This window comes from Equus quagga, chromosome 1, assembly GCF_021613505.1.
Source record: "Equus quagga isolate Etosha38 chromosome 1, UCLA_HA_Equagga_1.0, whole genome shotgun sequence".
Lineage (NCBI taxonomy): Eukaryota > Metazoa > Chordata > Mammalia > Perissodactyla > Equidae > Equus > Equus quagga.
The window spans coordinates 98460580-98482891 of NC_060267.1; the positions used below are offsets into that span (position 1 = coordinate 98460580).

The 22312-nt window shown below is 63.8% G+C and overlaps 1 protein-coding gene across 1 annotated transcript in view; it reads left to right on the plus strand.

Annotated features, from left to right (window-relative positions):
• PLXNA1 (plexin A1) overlaps positions 1–22312 on the plus strand; it is a 48974-nt gene that overhangs the window by 12973 nt on the left and 13689 nt on the right. The window contains exons 3-22 of the mRNA XM_046661464.1: positions 2434–2574; positions 3517–3617; positions 3930–4053; positions 4139–4292; positions 4642–4741; positions 6113–6227; positions 9458–9658; positions 11694–11790; positions 11859–12052; positions 12167–12318; positions 12412–12532; positions 12857–12993; positions 14224–14391; positions 14672–14765; positions 14974–15213; positions 15295–15438; positions 15767–16001; positions 18671–18813; positions 20323–20579; positions 20980–21046. Of these exons, the coding sequence (XP_046517420.1) occupies positions 2434–2574; positions 3517–3617; positions 3930–4053; positions 4139–4292; positions 4642–4741; positions 6113–6227; positions 9458–9658; positions 11694–11790; positions 11859–12052; positions 12167–12318; positions 12412–12532; positions 12857–12993; positions 14224–14391; positions 14672–14765; positions 14974–15213; positions 15295–15438; positions 15767–16001; positions 18671–18813; positions 20323–20579; positions 20980–21046 (2985 nt within the window). The remainder of the gene's footprint in view (positions 1–2433; positions 2575–3516; positions 3618–3929; positions 4054–4138; positions 4293–4641; positions 4742–6112; positions 6228–9457; positions 9659–11693; positions 11791–11858; positions 12053–12166; positions 12319–12411; positions 12533–12856; positions 12994–14223; positions 14392–14671; positions 14766–14973; positions 15214–15294; positions 15439–15766; positions 16002–18670; positions 18814–20322; positions 20580–20979; positions 21047–22312) is intronic.

Sequence of the window (22312 nt, forward strand, 5' to 3'; positions counted from 1 at the left end):
GCAGACGGACAGCTGGACCACTGCAGCTGTTGGGTGCCACCTGTTGGAGTCGGCATGCTGCCGGCCCTGGGGTAGAGGCATTCCAGAGCCCAGGGCTGGCCGCCTCCCCCTTTCACCTTCCCTAGGACCCCAAAGACTTGCTCTCTGCCGCCCCCTGCCACGCCTCAGAGCTGGTGTACCCGGGTGTGACCTTCCCTGTAACATTTCCCCCATCACCTGTTGGGTGGGGGTGTTCCTTGATGTGACATCCATGCCCAGCCCATACCCTCATCTCTAAGTGGGGAGGGGCACAGTAGGCCTGACCTGCAGGAGTCAGGACTGGCACTGCATGGCCCCTTGTTGTCAGAGTGGGAGAGGCTGTGGCCCCTCAACTGTCCCTGTTCAGGTGACACCTCAGAATGCCCCTTGTCAAGGCCCTAGGGGCAGGTGTCCTGAGGTCAGAGAGGCCAGGCTGGGGGCATGGGAGGATGGGCCATAGACTTGGCGCCGGGCAGGATGGGGTCGGGCCTGGGCTTCTGGCCACTGCAGGGGGCATCTGCAGGGGTGGGGGCAGGTGAAGGCCAGGGCTTGGGGAGAAATCCCAAGTCCTGATTTGGGTCGTTTGGGTTGAGACTGGGTCTGGAGCTCTGAGTCCCCACTGGTGCCCCAGCCTGCCACCTAGGCCCTGCCCTCCTGTGCCCAGCTCCTTGGCTGCTGTCCAGGCTGGCCTTGCCGGGTCTCTGTGACTCGCTCCTGAGGTTTGGTGACTACTCTGAGGCCTGGCCAGCCTGTGTCCCCCTGCTTGGCAGACTGGCTTGGTCCTTATTTAATCCTCAGGACAGCTTTGGTGTAGGGAGCACTGTCTGTCATCCCCATTTGACAGGTAGGGAAACTAAGACAGAGAGAGGTTCAGTACCCGACTAGGGTTATACAGCTGGGCAGGGGTGGGAGTGGGGGTGGGGGGAGGGGGTCTGAGCCAGGGCTTGGGCCCAGGCAGTGTGGATCCAGAGGCTGGACTCCTAGCCTCTTTAGCGCTCTCATGTGGCTGATGTCCTGCCTGGTCCCTGCTGGCTCAGGAGCTGACCCTGGGCTCCCTGTGAGTAGCACCTGCCCGCAGGCTGCCCACCCAAGCAGGGCAGGAGGTGTGTGGAGTTGTCTGGGTGCAGGCTGGGGTCCCGTCCAGGCCCCACCTGCAGGGGCGCTGACGCTGGGCTCTTGTAGCCCCTCGCCCGGCAGCACTCCTCCCAGAGGCTGGGGGCTGGAGCCTTTTGGGCCGCTATGGGCCCAGCCCAGGGCCGCCTCCCCCTGCCCAGCGCTGGGTTCAGCTCTTCCGGGTCTGGTTTGACTTAAGCCTGCCTGCCTGGCGGGGAGGCAGCTGAGCGGATGTGGGGGGTGGCCGCGGGTGCTCAGGAATGCGGCCCTCCCCCTCTCTCGCAGCCGGCAGCTTCTGGCCCGGAGACGCAGCGCCCCACCCTGGCTGGCCGCCTTGCCCGGCCCCTCTTGGAGCGGTGGAGCCAGGGCCTTTTGCCTGGCCCCGCAGCCCTCCTCAGCCTGGCAGACCTGCCCTGGCCCGTCAGTGTGGGGGTGCAAAGGAGGCATCTGAGCTGAGCCCTAGCCCCAGCCCTCGCCCCCACCAGGGAGATGGAGGGTGGGCTGGCCGCTTGGTTCTAGCCAGAGAGGGGAGGGCTTGAGCAGGGCCAGCCGCCCTGCCCTGGGAGCCGGCCCGCCTGGCTGAGCTGGGCGGACGCCCCACGAGTCCCATCTCTGGAAAGGCCCCTGGGTCTCTCTGTTAATTAAATACATTTGTTTGGTAAAAGCAACTAAAAATACTTGCAGCCTTGCAAGCTGCGGAGGAGAGGAGCTGGCTAATTAACGCCCGGTTTGTTTGGAATCTGGAATATATTTCCATGCCGATGAGACGCACATCCTCCTCTGCTGCCTTCTTGGGGGTGGGGGGTACCCTGACTCCAGGCTGCCCTGGGGCTCGCCGGCCTCGTACTCTGCCACCTCCCTCCCTGGAGGCTCTGGTCTCGCTGCTCAGGGGCACTGGACATCCCATCCTGCCGGCTGATCCCTGCTGCCTGTCCCTGCCGACCCTGCACTGTCCCTCTGGGAGACCCAGCTGTGCCCAGGGAGGGTGGGTGCCTGCCACCTTTGCCCTGGGGTCACTGTGCATCTCTGAGGGTGGGGAGCCTGTGGTTGTCTCCAGACTCCAGAGCCCCCCACCCTGTACAGTGGCCTCTGTGGGCTGACGAAGGGACTAGCAGGCCCAGCCACTAGGCTGCAGGCGGTCCTGCACAGCTGCCGGGGGGGGGGGGGGGGGCGGCCGTGGCCATGTTCTTGCAGGGCCTGGGGGAGCGGCTGGGAAGGGGCTCTGGACCCCTGACCTTAAGAGGGTGTGGGGCTGGAGCAGAAGGGCATGGCACAGCTCTACTCAGGACCTCATTGCCACAGATCCTGGTGGACCTGGCGAACCCTGGTGGCCGGCCAGCCCTGGCCTATGAGAGTGTGGTGGCTCAAGAGGGCAGCCCCATCCTGCGTGACCTGGTCCTCAGCCCTGACCGCCAGTACCTCTATGCCATGACGGAAAGGCAGGTAGGTGCTGCGCTGCCAGACACATGTGGGGTGGGCCTGCCCTGGGAGCAGGGTGAGGCTACTGTGGGCCCACACTGCCTCTGGGTTCTTCTGGGCCAGGTTTGGAATTCCCTCCCTCCCTGAATGACTGTGTCCACCAGAATAAATACTGGAGTGAGAGCGTTATCTGGGTAGTGGTGTCATTGCAGGATCTGGGATGTGCACATGGGGCCCCAAGTTCTCAGGCTGCGGCCTGGCCTGGTGTTGGCCTTGTCTGCCTGGTGGGGGCTCAGGCAGCAGCCTCTCTGGGGCCTGTGGCCAGCCTGGCTGAGCTCATTAATGCCATACACTTGTGTTTCTGGCCTAGCCTGCTTGGAGCCAGCTTTTGCCCAGCTCGACCTGTGACCCCATGGCAGTCGGGAGGGTGGGCGTGTTGGGGGCAGGAGGGGCACACATCTGGCGAGGCCAGGCCTCCCTACCCTCCTGGCTCCTCTTGCTTCTCCTCGGCCCCTCTGCTATCTGTTGGGTGGTTCTGCCTCTCTGGGGACCTCAGGCTGAGGAGGCAAGGTCAGGGTACGTGGGGCCCAGCCTGCCTTTGTGCTTAGGATTGGGGCCGAGTTTATGGCTCCCTCCGGAAGCTCTGAGACCAGACAGCTGGGAGAGCAACCGGTGGGACCTGTTGGTTCTTCTCTGGGCAGCTCACCCGCACTGACTGGCTTGCTCCCTGGCCGCTGCCACCCCAGGCTCCCAGGAGAGAGGCCTAGCCTGCTTGGCCTGACTTGGCTGAGTCAAGGTCACCTAGGGACTGGTCTTTGCACAGACCAAGTGGGAGGCAAGCTCCCTGGTGTGTGGGGAGAACAGAGTGGGGTGAGGGGGCACACCGTGGTGGTGAGTAAGTGAGGCTTGCAGGGGTCCCAGGGATGGGCCTGGTGGGGCCTGCTGCTGAAGTCCCTCTCGCACCAGGTGACGCGGGTGCCTGTGGAGAGTTGTGTGCAGTACACATCGTGCGAGCTGTGCCTGGGATCACGGGACCCCCACTGCGGCTGGTGTGTCCTGCACAGCATGTGAGTCTGAAGGGGGGTAGGCGTGGGTGGGAGGGCCCTGACACCCTGGCCTGGTGGTGTCTGACCTGGGAGGGCCCAGGCAGCCTCCCGTGCCGGGGACGGGCACAGCTCCCCTGAGCTCCTCGGGGTGTTACCTGTGCGGGGTGCTCATGTTTGGTGGTTTCCTGTGACTGGCTGAGTGACGGCTGCACCGCAGCGAAGACGGGTGCAGAGAGAAGCCGGCAGGCCATTGCCCCTGCTGAGCGGGGACTGGCGGGCTGTGGCACCCCTGTGGCCTCCCACCACGCCCGACCTCCACGCCTCTGCCCGCAGCTGCTCGCGCCAGGATGCCTGTGAGCGGGCAGCTGAGCCCAGGCGCTTTGCTGCAGACCTGCTGCAGTGTGTGCAGCTGACTGTGCAGCCTCGCAATGTTTCCGTCACGATGTCCCAGGTCCCGGTGAGTGTGGCCGTCCAGGCGAGGGGCGGGGCCGGGGGGACAACGGGACCCTACTCACCTACACGTCCTGCCTTGGGGGCCCCAGCTCGTGCTGCAGGCCTGGAACGTGCCCGACCTGTCGGCCGGGGTCAACTGCTCCTTTGAGGACTTCACTGAGTCTGAGAGTGTCCTGGAGGACGGCCGGGTCCACTGTCGCTCGCCCTCTGCTCGAGAAGTGGCACCCATCACACGGGGCCAGGGTGAGTGCCGCCATGGGCTGGGTCTGGCAGCACCTAGGGGAGCCCTCCTAAGGGGAGGTGGATGGTCAATGAACGGGTATCACGCGGTGACCGCGGAGGAGGGCGGGGGAAGGAGCAGATGCTCGTCTGGGCGCTGTGTAGACAGGAGGAAGGGGCTGCAGGAGTAGAGACGCAGGGGCTCACCTGGTGTGCTCAGGGGCCGCAGGGCCGGAGGGGCTGGGGTGTGGAGCGGGGCTGTGCACTTGGTGGTTGGGAGGGCTTTCCCTGTTCAGAGCTTGCCCTGTGCGGGGGTCCTGGGTTTGGAGGCCCCAGGTGGCCCCGGTGACTTCGGCCAGCACTGCTCTTGCAGGAGACCAGCGGGTGGTGAAGCTGTACCTGAAATCCAAGGAGACGGGCAAGAAGTTTGCGTCTGTGGACTTCGTCTTCTACAACTGCAGCGTCCACCAGTCGTGAGTGTCCCTGGCCCTCCTGCACCAGCGTCTAGCAGAGGAGGACATGGCATGGTGTGGCCGGGTGGTCGGGGCGGGAGGAGAGACCCATCGTGAGAGCAGCCCACCAGGCAAGGGGCCAGCAAAGGCAGGGCCGCCAGGGGGCCAGTGAGCCTGAGGCCAGGGCAGCAGTCTGAGCGGCCTGCTCCAGGGCCGACCTGCACTTGTTCACGCGTGCAGAGCCTCGCCGGCTGCTATGGTGTTGGCAATGGCCTGTAGGCGCCAGAACAAGGCGGGAGCTCGCGGGGAGGCAGCTCTGTTGTCCTGACGGGAAGTGGCTGTGCCGTGAGATGGTCCACTGAGCTCCTCCCACTCTGGGACAGTCGGGTCCAGGTCCTCTCTGGTTCGTGCCAGCACATGGCTGGGGCACATGGAGCTGGGGTAGGAGCTCACCCTGGCGCTGGCCCTGGGTTTGCTCGTCTGCACCAGCTGGGGCTGTGAGCATGCTGTCTCAGGAACAGCAGGAGAGGCTGGGCCTACTGTGCCCAGAGGGGCCCCCTCAGCCCCATCCCTGACCTGAGGGCGCCCCATCTGGTGGGCCAGCGTGAGGCAGTGGGGAGGCCCCTCACAGGAGGTGGAATTCAGCCTCAGAGCTGGAGGTGCCTGGTTTTTCAGTCATGCCTTTGTTTGTTGACTGACTCACAAACTGACTCCGTCCCAGCTCTTTCTGGGGCACCTACTGTGGGCCTGGGTGGTGGTGTTACCAGGTTCGATCTCTCGCCCTGGGAAGGTGGGGCCTCAGGGCAGGGGCTGCACTCAAGAGCTGGGGATCGGAAGTCTCTGGTGAAGTAGGGTGCCAGTGGGTCGGGGGCTTGTGAGAGGAGCCAGGGGTACATCCTCCCCAGCTGTGGGCACCCAGCTGCCGGAACAGGGAGTGTGAGCATGTGAGGCTGGGCCCACTGGGGTGCTGTGAAGCCCTGGCCTGGCCCGCCTTGGGACGAGTGGATGTCTGCTGCAGCTCTGAAGCTGAAAATACAGTTTCATAATGGCACTAACACATGTCCAGTGCTAACTGTCGGCACGTGGCCAGTGGTCATCACAGTGGACCGTGCCGAGTTTGGGCGTGTCCGCCCTCGGGAACGTTCTGTTGGCCTGCGCTGGGGTAGACTGTCAGGTGATCGAGGGTCTGGAGGAGAAGCAGTGGGAGGGAGGGGAGTGCTGGGCAGGTTGGTGGGTGGGACTGACTGACAGGGGCGGCCTCCCTGAGCAGACGAGGAGCAGCCAGTGCAAAGGCCCCGACGTGGTACTGTGAGCCACCGCTGGAGGACCAGCAGCAGGGCAGTGTGGCCCTGTGTGGGTGCCTGGCCTCACCGCCCTGCCCTCTCTTTGTAGCTGCCTGTCATGTGTCAACGGCTCCTTCCCCTGCCATTGGTGCAAATACCGCCATGTGTGCACGCACAATGCCGCGGATTGCGCCTTCCTGGAGGGCCGCGTCAACGTGTCCGAGGTAAGGCCTTCCTGGGAGGCTCAGGGTTTTGGAGGTGCAGCAGAATTGGGTGTCACCTGCAGGTGGGGCCTGCGAGAGCTCCCATGAGTGGCTGGGATGCTAGCCAGAAGATCTGTGGGTTGGGGACATTCTCCGGGGCCATCTTGGCCTGTGGTCACCCAGTGGCATTTGTTGGTGGTCAGCGAATCTCCTCTGTGACTCTCAGGGGAGGCCTCAGACCCAGCCCCTGCCCCTGGAACTCTCCTTGGGGGCTGCAGACCAAAGAGACGCCCGGGGAGGGGGGCGTGATGTGGGGAGGGGACTGTCCACCTGTTGCCGTGGCAGCCTGGAGCATGAGTGGCCTGGCTGGGTGAGTGTGCAGGCCCGTGCCCTGAGTCCACGTGGACAGGGGCTCGTCAGACTGGCTGCAGGCGGCATTGGTCTCCGGAGCCGTCTGAGGGCTGTGTGGTAATTGGTAGTAGTGAGGCAGTGATTATTTTGGGGCTTGGGCGAGGCTCTAACTTTTATTTATGAACAGCAAGTCCTCTCCTTCTGGAGCCTGAGGCTCTTAGGACCAGGGCGGGCGAACCTGGACCTGCCAAGAGGGAGCCGACCAGGTGGGGCAGGGCTCTCCATGTCCAGCCTGCGGCTGCATAGCCGGGACCTGAAACCAGGGCCCTTTCCCTGGCAGTGGACACCATGCTTGTTGGCTGGATGGGTGGGAGGGTGTGGGTCCTGCCAGCCATCGGGCGCTTGGGGGCTGCAGCTGGGCTGGACTTCCCTGTACAAGCCTGAGACAGAGGAGACGCAGCTGCCGTGCTATGGGCCCCTCCTCACAGCCTCCCCTGGCCACGACCCCAGTGTCACCGTGGAGCTGCTTTCCACTCCCTGGTGTGACATTGCGCATCATGGGGCAAGGCAGTAGTAGGGGGCAGGCTGAGGGCCCGAGGGACTGTGGCGTTTGGGGTGGTAGCATCTGTGCCGGTGGGCAGGCGGTGTGAAAGTGGGGCCTGGGGCGGGCAGTGGGCCTCCCTGGGAGGGCAGCCTGCCTGAGGAGCTGGGCAAAGGGGTCGTGGGGGCAGGCAGGGGCCTTGGGTGGCAGGAAGCTGGTGGGACTGATCCCAGTGGGGTTGGTGCCCGGGGTCCGCGGAGCTCAGGAAGGGCTGCTGCGGGCTGTGGCAGCCTGTGGCAGTGGAGCAGCCAGCGTAGACCCCTCCCGAGGAGTTGGCCCCTGCAGGGCTGGGCTGGGAGCAATCGTGGGGTGAGGGAGGGTCACTTGGGGGGATGAACTGATTTCAGAGGCACTCCCTCCTTAGCTGTGGTCCCAGGTGTTACGGGGCCTTTTCTAAGGACTGTAACACATCCTCAGACTCAACCAGGCCTGTCGTTGGGATGGACGTGGCCTTGCCCTCGGCCCTCTCCCATCTCGGTCTGGTTTGGCTCCTCGGGGTGCGCCTCGCTCAGGAGCACGCTGACACCACGACGTCTGGGTTTCCTGTCCCAGCTGTTTTCTCCAGCTGTCCACCCTGTAATGGGGAGGGGTCCGTGAGAACCCTACTCTTCGCTCTGTCCCTGTGCTCTCACATTTGCTCGATCTAGTGCAAGGCAGGAGCCACCAGAGTGTGTTAGGGAAGGGGTGGTGAGGAGGTGGCAGGTGCCTACGGAATGGCCAAGCAGGGGTCCCACGTGGGGGCCCCGAAGCAGAGCCTGCACTCGCTCTGAGGTGGGCTGAACCCACGAGCCAGGGCTTTCTGCTGGGAGTGCCCGGTCTGCCTCTCCAGGAGTGGGGAGGGCTGGCCCACATCTCCACACAAGGCTCGTGTTCCTGCCACCCCCCCGCCCCCGCAGCCTCATTGCCGGGAGGGACTGGCCCTGGGCTGGCAGGTCGCCGTGTCCCTGGAGGTGAAAGAGAGGGCCACTCTTCTAGATTCGTGCTTGATCTGTGTAAGCAGAGGAGCTGTAAGTCCAGTGAACAGAAGTCTAACTTGAATCGTAAAACAGTTGTGGCCCCTCAGTCACTTACAGACTTGAACCCCTTGACAGACCCAGAGTCCCTTGAAGTGAGGGTAGGCTGGCCCCTTCAGGGTATGCCCTGCGTGCTGCTGAATACCTGTGCCGCTCACCTCGCAGCCGGCTCCTGGCTCAGCTGCTCCCAGGCCACACGGGCCTGGAAGGAACGGCAGAGCCCTGAGCTGACCCCTCTTCGCAGCTGGGGTCCCCAGGTGCCAAGCCCTAGCCCCAGTGAGACTCTAGCCTGATGGGGGCAGAGAGCCCAGGCCCTTGGACAGACAGCAGCGGTGACCTCTTGGGAAGAGGGGGTGTATCTGCTCAGAGAGGGGAGGTGTGAGGTGGGGCGACAGCGAGAGCAAAGGCCTGGTGGCTGGAAGAGGCGTGGGCTGCCAAGGGCCCAGGAGGGGCAGCCATGCTGGGAGGCAGGGGAGTGTCCTTGGCTTGGGGTCTGGTCTCGGCATCCCTTCAAATGGCCAGGGGAGTGCTGGTGTCAGTGCGCACCCCTGAGCACATGGCTGGTGGCCCTACGTACGTGTCACCATCCCCTGCCTCTCCCAGTGGACACAGGGCATCCCTGCAGATCCAATGGTTAGTGGTCCGCCTTCCCGGCCAGGCCCTTCCTGCTCTGCTCCTCCAGTGCCCCCGAGGGGCCAACCTGGAGTTTGGACCCCCTTTTCAGACCCCAAAAACCTCTGCAGAGCCGGGGCCGCCTGGGGGCTGTCGCAGGGCTTGGGGATTGTGGCCTGTTTTCAGCATGTCTATTTAAAGCTGCCTCGGTGGCATCCCGGGTGGCCATCTCCCCCGACCCGAGGCTGCCACCCGCCGTGCTGCAAGGAAGCTGGCCCGTTGCATCAGGTATTGTCTCTGAAGCGCTAGCCCCAGGAGCCCGGCTGTTTTTCTGCCCGACTCTAGCTATTTTTATGCTCCTGGCCCCGGCTGAGATCTTGTAGCCCAGGGCCTTTCCAGCTGTGGCCACATGGGGCCCATGGTGGCTGAGCGGTGGGGTCCCAGAACGCTGGGCAGGGCGAAGGCCTGGCAGGTCCCCATGCAGCCACAGCCTGGCAGAGCACAGACACCAGGCCGCGGTTCTGAGGCCCTTAGTCCGCTAGCAAGTGCGGTGGGCACAGTGGCACTTGCCCAGGGAAGTACAGCTCCGCGCACAGACCCCGGTCTGGGCTACGGTGGGATGCACCTCATGCACGGCGCCACCCCTGGGCTCAACCGAAGCCTTATCGCCCCAGGACTGCCCGCAGATCCTGCCCTCCACCCAGATCTACGTGCCAGTGGGCGTGGTAAAGCCCATCAGCCTGGCCGCTCGGAACTTGCCGCAGCCGCAGTCGGGCCAGCGAGGGTACGAGTGCCTTTTCCACATCCCAGGGAGCCCGGCGCGCGTCACAGCCCTGCGCTTCAACAGCTCCAGCCTGCAGTGCCAGAACTCCTCGGTGAGGCGGGTGCAGCGTGGGGGCTGCTGGGGACTCTGTGTGCTAGACTGAGCCAGTTACCCTCCCAGCCTTAGGGTCTGGTTTCTGCTCTTAGCAAAAGGACAGGGCATGGTCAGGTCTGCCCTGGATGGTTCAGAGAGCACGTGGGCTCCCTGGGCCAGGGCCACGCCCCTCAGGTGTGCCTGGGGGTGCAGGTGCTGCCATGCCAAGGGCCACCCAGACTGGAGGGAGCACATGCCAGATGTGGCAGCGGACAGGCAGCACAGGCAGACGTGGTGGGACCCGAGACGTGCCTTTGCGCAGGGTTTTCAGGACGTGGGCCAGGAGGCCAGGGTGAGGGTGTGCGAAGGCCTGTGTCTGGTCACCACCCTGGGCATCCAGGAGGCGAAGGCCAGGTGACAGTGCTGAGGACTCAGCTCACTTTACGTGAAGTCCTGTGGGTAGATGTAGGGACTGTTCACACAGCTGGGGCGTTTGTGTACTAGCAGGCAGGTGTGGCCTGCGTGCCAAGAAGCGGCTACATCTGGAGCCTGGAATCTAATAGGGGAATGTTTGAAAAGCCTTTTATCAAGTCCAGCAAGTTTAGTGACAGTGGTCATTGCAGAGCCAAGTCCTGTCCTAGGGGGTGGGCGAGTGGTGCCGAGCTGGTGGTCCCCAGTCCGGGCTCAAGTCCCGCTCTCTCCCCCGGCTCGGTCGGGGGCTGCTGGCAGCTCTGGTTTCCCCATCTGTTCAGGAGAAGTGTCGTCGGGAGAGCAGCGGGTTTCCCGGGGCTGATCGAATCCCTGATTGGCGAGCGGGTGCCTCTGGGCTGTCTGAAGGCCTGGGTTTGGCCGCCACCCCCTAGAGTCCCAGGGGAGGGGCCTTCAGGTCAGAGGTCTGCCCCCCACTGGTGGTGGCAGCCCCTTGTATGTCCTCACAGGGTGAGCTGGGGTCTGGGGGATCACAGCAGGCTCCCGGGGGCAGGCTGGCCCTCAGCTGGGCCCCTGTGACCCATGGCAGCGCTGGAGTTCCCTGACCCTTCCTGTCTGTCCCATCCTTTCCCTCTTTCTCCTCCTCGCTCTGTCACCGACTCCTGTAGGCTGCACCTTCTACTTGCATCTCTCTGGCTCCCCTGGCCTGGCTGCCTCCAGCCTCTCCCCTCTCTGTGCTCACTGAGGTCGTCTGTCTGCCTCTCTGCTTCCTCGTTCCCTCCATCCTCTAGCTTCTGTCGCCTGTCCCTGCACTCCTCTCCTGTTCCCGTCCTCCCCTCTCACCAGGCCCACGTTTATCCTTACTGCAGCCATGTTTAAAGGGAAAGGAGAGTATCAGGAATTTGATAGGACCCAGTTAAACTCCTGCAGATAAAATAAGGATGAACTGCTCTGGGATGGCGTGGAGGTCTTCAACTGCAGAAAGTGGGACACAGCTGGGAGCACCAGACCTGGGCTCCCGGGAGAGGGCTGTGTCCCTTAGCCCGGCCTGTGGGGAGCAGGCAGAGCCTCACCTGATGGCACTTCCTGCTGGCTGTGCCCGGGCAAGGGGACACACGTGTTGGATCTCAGGGCGGTCCCAGTGTGGGGACAAAGAAACCAAGGTTCCCAGCGCATCCCTCGCGCATGTGCAAGGAGTCCAGCTGGGATGTCCTGGTTTCCTGATGGGGCTGACTTCAGGGGGAAGTGGGGAGGCCGTCCTAGAGGCCATGCCTCATGTGGCTGCTGGGGACAGAGGCTTAGCTGGAGAGTGGGTCTGTGGCCACAAAGAAGGAAGCCCTATGAGGGGCGGGGGGTCGAGGGGGAGCTGCGGGTGGCAGCAGAGGCATAGTTTTATCAGCTGGTTGGCAGGCATGTGGTTCTGGGGGCGTCTAGCTCCAGATTGGAAATACCAGTGTGGACAAGCAGAGCCCTAGACCCCACCCTGCCAAGCCTGGTCCCAGGGGCCTGTCCCAGGGGTGGCCAGGGCAGACACGCAGGCCCTGAGCTACTGCCGGGGGGGTGGCCTGCGACCCCAGAGCCTGAGTTCTGCCCCGTGACCTGACCGCCCTGCCTGCTGCCCGCAGTACTCCTATGAGGGCAATGACATCAGCGACTTGCCTGTGAACCTGTCGGTGGTGTGGAACGGCAACTTTGTCATAGACAACCCTCAGAACATCCAGGGTGAGCGGGGTGTGCGGCCCGGGGGGGTGGGGCGTGGCGAGCTGAGCTGACCGTGTCCCTCCCCGCAGCCCACCTCTACAAGTGCCCGGCCCTGCGGGAGAGCTGCGGCCTCTGCCTGAAGGCTGACCCACGCTTCGAGTGCGGCTGGTGCGTCGCCGAGCGCCGCTGCTCCCTGCGCCCCCACTGCCCCGCCGACTCGCCCTCCGCCTGGATGCACGCCCGCCATGGCAGCAGCCGCTGTACTGACCCCAAGATCCTCAAGGTGGGCAGGCCTTCCGGGCCCAGGCGGGGCCTCTTACCCACTCGCTGCCTCCTTTGCACGGCCCCTCCCAGCGCGAGAGGTCCTTGCCTGTGTCCCAGCCTCTGCCTCCCACAGCTCTCCCCGGAGACGGGCCCCCGGCAGGGAGGCACGCGGCTCACCATCACGGGCGAGAACCTGGGTCTGCGCTTCGAGGACGTGCGGCTGGGCGTGCGCGTGGGCAAGGTGCTGTGCAGCCCCGTGGAGAGCGAGTACATCAGCGCTGAGCAGTGAGTGCAGCCTGGGGCCGGCAGGCAGGTTGGGGAGGCCCCGACACCCGGCTGGATGCCACAGCCCACTTAGGCCCGCCTGGTGCCCCACAGGATTGTCTGTGAGATTGGAGACGCCAGCACAGTGCGGGCCCACGATGCCCTGGTAGAGGTGTGCGTGCGGGACTGCACCCCCCAGTACCGGGCGCTGTCGCCCAAGCGCTTCACCTTTGTGGTAAGCCCCACCCAGCCCGATGCCCTCTCCTCCCTGGGGCCCAAGGGGGCTGTGAGACCTGGGCTATGCAGGGGCTGGCCGCCCAAAGGCCACCTCAGGTGATGGGCCCCTCACCATCCTGTGGGCCTCTCAGCCAGCATTACCTGTCTCTGGTCTCGCCCTCCCCTCTTCCTCTCTGGGCCTGACTCCAGGCCCTCTGTGTACTCGGCCCCTGGCTGTGGGCTGTGTCTGAGAGCCCATGAGCACAGGGCCTGGGGTGGCTGGAGATGCATGTGGGCCTCTGGGCAGCCTTCTCTGCAGCTCCAGCAGCTTCTTTTCCTACAGACTCCAACTTTCTACCGTGTGAGCCCTGCCCGAGGGCCTCTCTCGGGTGGCACCTGGATTGGCATCGAGGGCAGCCACCTGAACGCAGGCAGTGACGTGGCTGTGTCTGTCGGCGGCCGGCCCTGCTCCTTTTCCTGGTATGGGGTGTGGACAGGGAGTGGGGCCGGGGCACGGCCGCCTTCCCGTGGTGATGACTGGTTCAGATGGCTTCGTGCCCCCTTCGTTGCCTGGGAAACAAGGGGGCTGTGGAGAGCCTGGTGGGGTGATCACTGTGGAAACCCCGAGGTGCAGAGGGTTGCCATGGAGACAGGCTGCCTCCAGAGTGGGCAGGGCAGGTGGGGCTGGTGGGCAGGCCTGAGGGGCAGGCACATCTGCCTTGTCCTGGGGTGGGGGATCCCTTGCAGACATAGTAAGAAGTATTTTTTAAAATTTTTTAAGAGAAGAAAAGGAATCTTAACAAAAGCCCTGAGACTCGAAGTGGATAATTTTAGATTAGGGATGATAATGGAGCGGCCCTTTAAATATTTTCCTGCGGTAATTACCCGTTATCAGACTAATTATTGGTGTTTGCAGCCTTGCTACATGAGCGGGCCTGCCGGCTCCGGCTGTGGGGAAGGAGCTGAGGGGACTGGGACCCAGGTGCAGGCGTGACTGGCCGGCTGCTCAGCGGAAGTGACCCGCTGCCCCCGCCCCCTGGCCACCGCGTTCCCCCTGTTCAGGGCTCAGCGTACGGTTCAGACCAGCGTACGGCGTGGAGAGGGAGGCATGTGCAACCCTCTGCATAGCTGGGGTTGGCACGAGCCTGGCACTCCGGCTCTCCCAGGACATGGAAGCCCCAGGCTTAGCGGAGCAGCGCTGCCACAGGCAGGAAGGGGCCCGTGAACTCTGTCCCCGCTGCTGTTTTCGGCTGCTGATGGGGCTGCCGTGGGGCTGTGCTGAGGGCCCTGTGGGCGTCCTTCCTGCCCGGCAGGTCCACTGTCAGTGCCCGCCTGGGCTGGGCCCACCACACAAGTCCAGGCATGGGCAGACTTGGCAGCTGATGCTGCAGAAGAGGCAGAGGCCAACAGGGTCACCTGGGGAATGAGTGCGGGAGGCAGCTGGGGCGGGTCCATCAGGCAGAGCCTTGAATGCCAAGCAGGGTCATGTGGAGGGAGAGGGCCAGGCTGGGGCTGAGGGTGGGCACAGATGGGGGAACTGACAGGTAAGGTGACCATGACAGCCATCAGCCACCTGGAGGCAGGTCCCCATTTACAGGCGGGCAGGTGATGCCAGGCACGTCCAGTAACTAGCCTACACACCTGTTTGTGATGGAGCCTTGACAGTGAGCTCCAGCACCTGTGTCCTCTCTGCTCCCCTGTCCCCTCCAGGAGGAATTCCCGAGAGATCCGGTGCCTCACGCCCCCAGGGCAGAGCCCCGGCAGCGCCCCCATCGTAGTCAACATCAATCGTGCTCAGCTCACCAACCCTGAGGTGAAGTACAACTACACCGAAGACCCCACCATCCTGAAGATCGACCCGGAGTGGAGCATCAGCAGGTGGGCGTGGCCCCAGCCCACCTGGAGCCCGGGACCCTGTGCCATTGAGGACCGTGTCATGCACACAGCTCTGCGCTGGGCTCTCCATTCTCTGCTTCCTTTGTGTGGTTCTGCCACCAAACCACTGGTGCTGAGAGATCTCAGCCTACTTGCTGTCTTTCGGGGGAGCCGGGTGGTGTGGCTGAGCTGTGCCAGTGTGTCTGGCCTACTCCTGTTTGTGCTGGGCATGGGCAGAGGGGCTCAGAGCTTTTCCCATGACCTCTCCCCCCTCATATTCTAGTGGAGGGACCCTCCTGACGGTCACGGGCACGAACCTGGCCACTGTCCGTGAACCCCGCATCCGGGCCAAGTACGGAGGCGTCGAGAGGGAGAACGTGAGTCCTCGCCTAAGCCTCGCCCCCCAGGCGGCTGGTGCCTCCATGGCCAACCTTGGAGGTCCCAGGGATGAAGCCGGCTCTGCTCGGCTGGGTGGGGCCCCACGTGCAGGTGTGGCTACAGCCCTGCCCTGTTGGTACCTCTGCCGCGGTACCTGGCCCCTCGCGGCGAGCAGCTGGCCGAGTGTCCTGCTGACTGTGTCCCCAGAGCTGCCTGGTGTACAACGACACCACCATGGTGTGTCGGGCCCCGTCGGTGGACAACCCTGCCCGCAGCCCGCCTGAGCTGGGGGAACGGCCTGATGAGCTGGGCTTCATCATGGACGACGTGCGCTCGCTGCTCGTGCTCAACGCCTCCTCCTTCCTCTACTACCCTGACCCCGTGCTGGAGCCGCTCAGCCCCACGGGCCTCCTGGAGCTGAAGCCGAGCTCTCCGCTCATCCTCAAGGTGGGCCCAGTCAGCTGGGCAGGGCCCTCTGGGGGCAGGCACCCTTTTGGGGGCTCTCTGGCTCACCCTCATCCCCCTCAGGGCCGGAACCTCCTGCCACCCGCGCCCGGCAACTCGAGGCTCAACTACACAGTGCTCATAGGCTCCACACCGTGCGCCCTCACCGTGTCGGAGACGCAGCTGCTCTGCGAGTCGCCCAACCTCACCGGGCAGCACAAGGTCACGGTGCGTCCGTGGCCCGGTGGCCCATGCCCCAGCTCTGGTCTTCTATGCCCCTCCCACCTTTGACCTACTGACCCTGCCCCACCCAGGGCAACCCCACCTCTGTGATCAAGCCCCAGACTTGCTTCTGGCTGAGAGAGAGCCCCAACTCGGCCGTGGTGTCCCCTGGCAGGCCCAGTGCCTCCCCTGGGTCCCAGTGTCCCCACCCCTGCTGAACATCAACTCCAGGCCAGGAGCAGTGCTGCGGGGGTCTTGAGGGCCTTGGACCATGGGGCTCCAGAGCTCCAGGTGGGCACTGCATTTCCTGAGTGGCCTGTGCCTCTGCCCCCAGGTGCGGGCCGGTGGCTTTGAGTTCTCACCGGGCACGCTGCAGGTGTACTCCGACAGCCTGCTGACCCTGCCCGCCATCGTGGGCATCGGTGGGGGCGGGGGCCTCCTGCTGCTGGTCATCGTGGCTGTGCTCATCGCCTACAAGCGCAAGTCACGTGATGCTGACCGCACCCTCAAGCGGCTACAGCTCCAGATGGACAACCTGGAGTCCCGCGTGGCCCTCGAGTGCAAGGAAGGTCTGGCGGGGCTGTGGGCGTGGGGTACAGGGCCCCTCGGAGCTAGGCCCCCTCCGGCCTCCTGACTCTGCTTGGTTTACGTGTTCTCGGTGGCCTCCCTTGGCTGGGCTTGGTCTCAGGGAGGTGGGCGGGGCCTGACTGGGGCCTGCAGCTCTGGGGCCCAGGGTGGGTACAGTGTCTGTGGGGTGCTGCTTGTGACATAGACTCTGGAGCCAGAGCGCCCGTGTTTGTGTGCCAGCCTGGGTCCTTGGGTGGGCGCGTCACGTCTTCAGCCTCCTCGCCTGTGGGACGTGCGCAGTGAGGCTGCCCGCTTCACTGGCTGTCATGATGGTGATCCAGATGGTGTGTGCAGAGGTGTGGGGTGTGGTGTGTGCTGCCTGTGTGGCGTGCAGCCAGTGGTGCCTAGGAGTGGGGCCCTCGCTGCAGTTGCTCAGCGCACACACCCCTCAGCACGGGCTAGCGTTTGTCTTTGAGGAGCTGTGTCTCAGAGTCAGACCACAGCCCGTCCTCCCAAGCTGGGGCCTGGGTGTGTCGGGCCCTGGAGCAGAACTGGCAGGTGTTGGCTGAGACGGCCTTAGCGGGCTGCCATGTGGCTTCTGCGCAGATGAAGTGTGGGCGCGGCCGGAACGGAAATGCCATCCACTCTGTCTTTGGGAATCCCTTCATCTTGTGGCTCCTCTTTCCTTGTGGTGACAAGATGGCCACAGTGGATGTGCTCTGCTGCCTTGCTGGGCCCAGCTCTGGCCCATCCCTGATGCTCCCCAAGCCTGCGCCATGAAGCCCCTGACTGAAAGTGGGTGGTCCCTAGGGCTGGTGTGGGTGCCCAGCAACCGAGATGGGCTCTGGGAGGCAAGGCCATAGGTGTGGGAAGTTGGCGATCGGTGGGCTAGGGGTCAGTGGAAAGGGCGAGGGTGGTGGGCCGCAAGGTAGAGCAGAGGGTGTCCCTAGGGGCTGCCCGTCTCTACGACGTGTCACAAGGAGGCCATGTGCCTGAGGCCCCGGCTGGTCCTTGGCAGAGCAGATGCTCCCGGACCTGCTGGCATGCTGAGGGTGCTGCTGCTGGATGGATGGGTGGGATTGAGTGCTGGCAGCAGAGGTGGCGCTGAAGCCAGAGACCATGGGGCGCCCTGCTGGCCTAGGATAGGGATCCTGGGCTGCACAGTGGCCACTTGAGGGTTGGCAGACAGCAGCCTTGACCTGTGATGGCCAACATCAAGCCTGCCAGCGTCTCTGGCTGGGTGTGAGGTGGCGCCTCGGGACTGGGTGCTCCCAGGGCCTGGGCCAGCCTGGGGCGACCCCTACCTGCTTGTGGTCCCTAGCTCACCATGCGCCTCTCAGGGCCCCATCTGAGAAGTCTGGGGCTGTTACAGGGCAAGCGAGCAGCGCTGGGGATGACTGACAGCTCTGGAGTGTTCTTTAAGTGCCAGGTCTGACTTTGAGCATCCTGCAGTTGTCAACTGGTGAGCACGTGCAGCTCTGAGGCTGAGCGGACCATTCCTGTTTTCAGATGAGGAAGGGGCTAAGCGGTGCAGTGGGGTTCGAACTGCTGTGTGGCGGCCTTGTGCCCATAACAGGCCTGGCATCAGCTTGTTATTGACCACATTGGGACTGGAGTGTCCATTTGCCCAGGCCTGTGCCAGTCTTAAAGTTCAAAGTCTCGTGTGCCGGGAGCTCTCTTGGTTCCGGAGTGCCTGCCAGGTGGGCAGGCACTCCTGGTGGGATGGAGGCAGGTCTGTGGGGGCTGGGTGGGAGCAGGCGGCCTGGGTGGGGGACCAGGTGGGGAGCTCTGCAGGCAGGGCCTCCCTCAGGGTGAGGATGACTATCCGTGAGGCTGATGTGCGGGAAGCTGTTGTCTGCTGGGGCACTCCAGGGCCAGCCAGGTGGAGGTGACCAGATGACTGGCGGTGGTGCCAGGAGACGAAGGTCCCGGCCCTAATAAAACCCTGCCAGCATCCCACAGAGCCTGCCCAGCACTCCTCTGGCTCCTGATCAGATAGCGCATCCCTCGGGCTTCTGCAGTGCTGACGCCTCACAGCTTTGGAATGTTCCGACAGGGCCTGCCCCTGCCTTGCTGGTCTTTTTTTCTGAAAGAAGCAGGGCTGTCTGGAGTGGGGCAGGAGGCGTAGGGGCCTGCTGGCCTGAGGTTCAGATAAGAGAGGGAGCAGAGGCCCTGAGCTGTGCGTGTGGCGGTTGTCAACTTGGAGGGCTCAGGGCCTTGGGGAGAGCCTGTGGTCCCCTGACCCCGGGGCTCTGCTGCCTGCTGCCTCCCACCCCTGGCCATATCCTGTCTCTTCCCGAACAGCAGAGGCCAGGGTAGCCAGGGCAGATGGCGTGTGCCCCCGGTGGCGGAAGGAGCCACTGCCCGTTCCTTATTGAAAGCCAGCATGAAATACGGGAGGCCCTTCTGAGCCCGGCCCAGTCCCCCCACCTTCTCTGCTCTTGTCTTAGTTATTCCTGCGACAGCTTAGGGGGACAGAGAGCTTTTAATCCCCGTGTTAGAACTGGGGGAACTGAGGCATAGGTGGGCACAGTAGTTTCCTTAAGGTCACCCAGCCAGTGAGTTCAGAGTCCGCGTTTGAGCTTGGCCCTGAGCGTGGGAGGGCTGGGGCCTCAGGAGCGGTGGCTGGGGGCCAGCGGGGCGCCTGCCCTGACACGCTGTCTGGCCACAGCCTTTGCAGAGCTGCAGACGGATATCCATGAGCTGACCAATGACCTGGACGGTGCCGGGATCCCATTCCTGGACTACCGGACGTACGCCATGCGGGTGCTCTTCCCCGGCATCGAGGACCACCCCGTGCTCAAGGAGATGGAGGTAGGCTGCTGGCCTCTGGGGGCTCCTTGGGTGCTGCTGGGCAGCTGGAGGGGCCTGGAAGATGGCCCGAGCCTGCGGGAGGGGCTCTGGGAGGCAGGGCCCTTGGCTCTCGACAGCACTTCAGCAGCAGTGGGGAGGGCCTGGGCGGGGCCTAGGGTGGGTGCCAGGCCTCATCCCAGTGAAGCACCTTTAGCCTGGGCTCCTTGGGGCCCACCACTGCCATGGTGGGCCCTCTGGTCCATCACGTACCACCTGCAGCTCACGGGGCCTGGCTCCTGAGTGGTTCTGGGTGCTGAGCTTCCCCAGGTAGGGGCAGCTGCTGTGCGTGCTGGAAGTGTGGGCACCTGGCTGGAGCTTGTGTGGCTGTTGGGGGCGAGCACGTGGCTGACGCAGCACAGAGGCCTCTGGAGAGCGGGGCTCTGCTCTGCAGATGTTGACAGCACCCACGCTGTTGGCATGAGCCTGCTGAGGGGAAAAGGGCTGGCCCCCAGGTCCTCCAGGGGGCCCCAGTGGCAGGCCAGGAACCCAGCCTGCAGCTAAGAACAGGCAGGGGCTTGGCAGGTTGGCTCTGTCATGCTTTCTAGTGAGGACATTCCATCTCTGCTCACCTTGGATGTTGAGGGGCCTGCTCTCCCATGTGGCTCCATTGATGGAACATTCCCTTTTGAGCAGAATGTGAGCGGGTCTTCCTGTCATTCTGGCTTGGACCCAGTGCATTCCCTGGGATTACTGCCATGTTGGGGGCTCCATGTCCTCCTTCTGTTGGGTCTCTCTTTGGATGTTGCCGTCTGCTGTGTTGGTCTAACTGCTCTCTTAGCTGTGACTGTATTCTACCTGGGACCTGTCACCTGTCTGCATGGACCATTTGCCAGGTGTCTGTGGCAGCCTGTGGTACAACCTGGTCGGGAACCTCCTGCCCTGACAAGCCTTGGTTCAGATGAGACAGGTAGCAGAGGCCCTGGAGCCAGCCACACCTGCATTCCACCCTTTTTTCCCCACCTCTATACTATGTGGCCCTGGACAAGCCTCTTCTCCTTTCTGGACTTCAGTGTCCTTCGTGAAGTGGAGAGTGTGGTTTCTGTGTGAGTGGTCATTGTGAGGGCAGAGTGAGACCATGGACATGCACTTGGGGTGCCCAGCAGATGGGTGTTGAGTTGGGCTTCCTCTGAAGCTGCTAGAGCTGGGCTGCAGGAGCTGCCAATCCCAGGATTTGGCCACAGAGAGAGTCTCAGGGGCAGGACCTCATCCTGTACCCCCCCAACACTGGTACTCTCCCGGTCTTTGCCTTGATGGGCTTCTCAGGTAGCTGCCAGGCCACGTCCATTCTGCTAAGGATGGTTGAAGCCCAGGGACCTGTCAGGGCAGTGTGTCACCCACCTCCAAGGTCTGCTGTCCGGTCTGGCCACGTACACCAGGCCTGGACAGCCCCTGGGACAGAGGCCTTCCCTTCCTGCCTCGCCTGTCGGGGCTGTGCCCCTGTGTGGGTCTGAGCGGGCCCATGCCCCTCAGGTGCAGGCCAACGTGGAGAAGTCGCTGACACTGTTCGGGCAGCTGCTGACCAAGAAGCACTTCCTGCTGACCTTCATCCGCACGCTGGAGGCCCAGCGCAGCTTCTCCATGCGGGACCGCGGGAACGTGGCCTCGCTCATCATGACAGCCCTGCAGGGCGAGATGGAGTACGCCACAGGCGTGCTCAAGCAGCTGCTGTCTGACCTCATCGAGAAGAACTTGGAGAGCAAGAACCACCCCAAGCTGCTGCTGCGGCGGTGAGCCTGTGGGCGGCAGGCGGGCGGGCGGGTCCGCACCTCCAGCTGTGCATGTGGGAGCCTTGTTGGGTGCCCGGCCGCCAGGCCCCGGTGCTGTGGCTCTGTGGGGAGGGCTCAGCCTCCTCTGACCAGGCATTAGGAGTGGGGACCCCCACCTGTCGGGCATGGGACTCAGTCGAGGCAGAGCCTCCTCCAGGATCTGTCAGTGCCAGGCCTGCATTGTCACGCTCAGAGGCCTGGGGCCACGAGCTGGGGTCTCTGTGGCGGCCGCCCAGCTGCCTGATACCTGTGAGTGCCTTTCCAGGCCTGACCTTCAGCAGTGCAGGAGGGGGGGGGGAGGGCGGGGTGGACGGGCCTGGTGGCAGGAATCACGCCATCCCTGCCCGTGTTCTTTCCCCAGAACCGAGTCGGTGGCGGAAAAGATGCTGACCAACTGGTTCACCTTCCTTTTGTACAAATTCCTCAAGGTAGGCGGGCGCCAAGGGGGAGAGAACATCCGAGGGGGTTGTCAGAGGCAGGTGAACAGGCTCAAGGGGAACGAGAGACCAGAGGGGTGGGCACGTGGGGTCTCAGCCAAGAGTGGCTCAAATAGGGGACAGGGTCTCAGCATGAACTCCCCAGGACGCACGTACTGTGGCGCCTCTCCTCCTCCCTACTTGAGGCTGTCCAGGCCTCCCCCAGCCGCTGGGACAGGAGTGGACGCCTAGCCCCACAGCGAGCCGTCTCAGTCCCACAGTCAGCATGCAGCCGAGCTGAAGTTTGCATACAGGCCCACGTCTCCACACCGTGCTGATGGCTGGGACCTAGGGACACAGGCGGACATCTGCTTAGGGGCTTCCATGTGTCTTGCACCCAGCACTGGGCCAGCCTGGGAGGCTCCAGGGGCTCCTGTTGGCCCCCGTTGGAAGAGAGGGTGGCCACCTGGGCTTTCTCCATGGTTGCTCAGACAAGCCCCTGCTCAGGCTGGGGAGAGCCCCTGACCCCCAGAAGGCAGGCCATGGCGGCCCCTGGCCATCCTCATAATGGGGTGGAAGCTAAATGTGAGTTCAGGGGGAATTTGTTTGGGGTATAAATAACTGGGCTGGTCACCTGCACTTGAGAAACCAGGAGATCGTTCTGACCTGGGTGTCTGGCTTTGCTTGAAAAATCTGATGGCTTGGCAGATGGGCCCACGGTCTTGTGAGGTGCAGGTAGTGGGGCTGCCAGGTTGAGCCCAGTGTGTGTGGCTCATCCATGGCCCCCCGTTGATGCTCTGCAGACGGGTGAGGTGACGGGCATTAGGGCTGAGTGGCCGAGGGTGGGGCTGGCGCGATGGCCTAGGTTTCATTCTCGCTGTGGTTGCTTCTTGGACGTGGACCCTCAGCTCCTGGTGTTCTGAATCAGGTACCACAGCAGCTTTCAGTCCTACATCTGCAGGATGCTGCTGAGCCCAGGCCGCTGCAGCTGAGGTGCCCAGAGCAGAGCCCCGCCCTGGCTGCGGAGAGAGGTGTAGGTGGGAAATGAGGCAGGAGACAGAGGGGTGGGGGGTCCCGGGGGTGGGGGAGGTTTGAGCAGCGGCCTGAGGAAGGGAAGAAGTCATCCAGGCAGAGGGAGCAGAGGCCCTGAGGTGGCATGAGGTCCAGGGAGGAGGGGCCGGGAGACGGATGGCGGGGCTGCTTGTCCATGGGGTGCACTGTGGAGGTGGCGTGTCGTGTGGAGAAGGCAGTCCCGAAACCTGACGTCGTTATCATTAT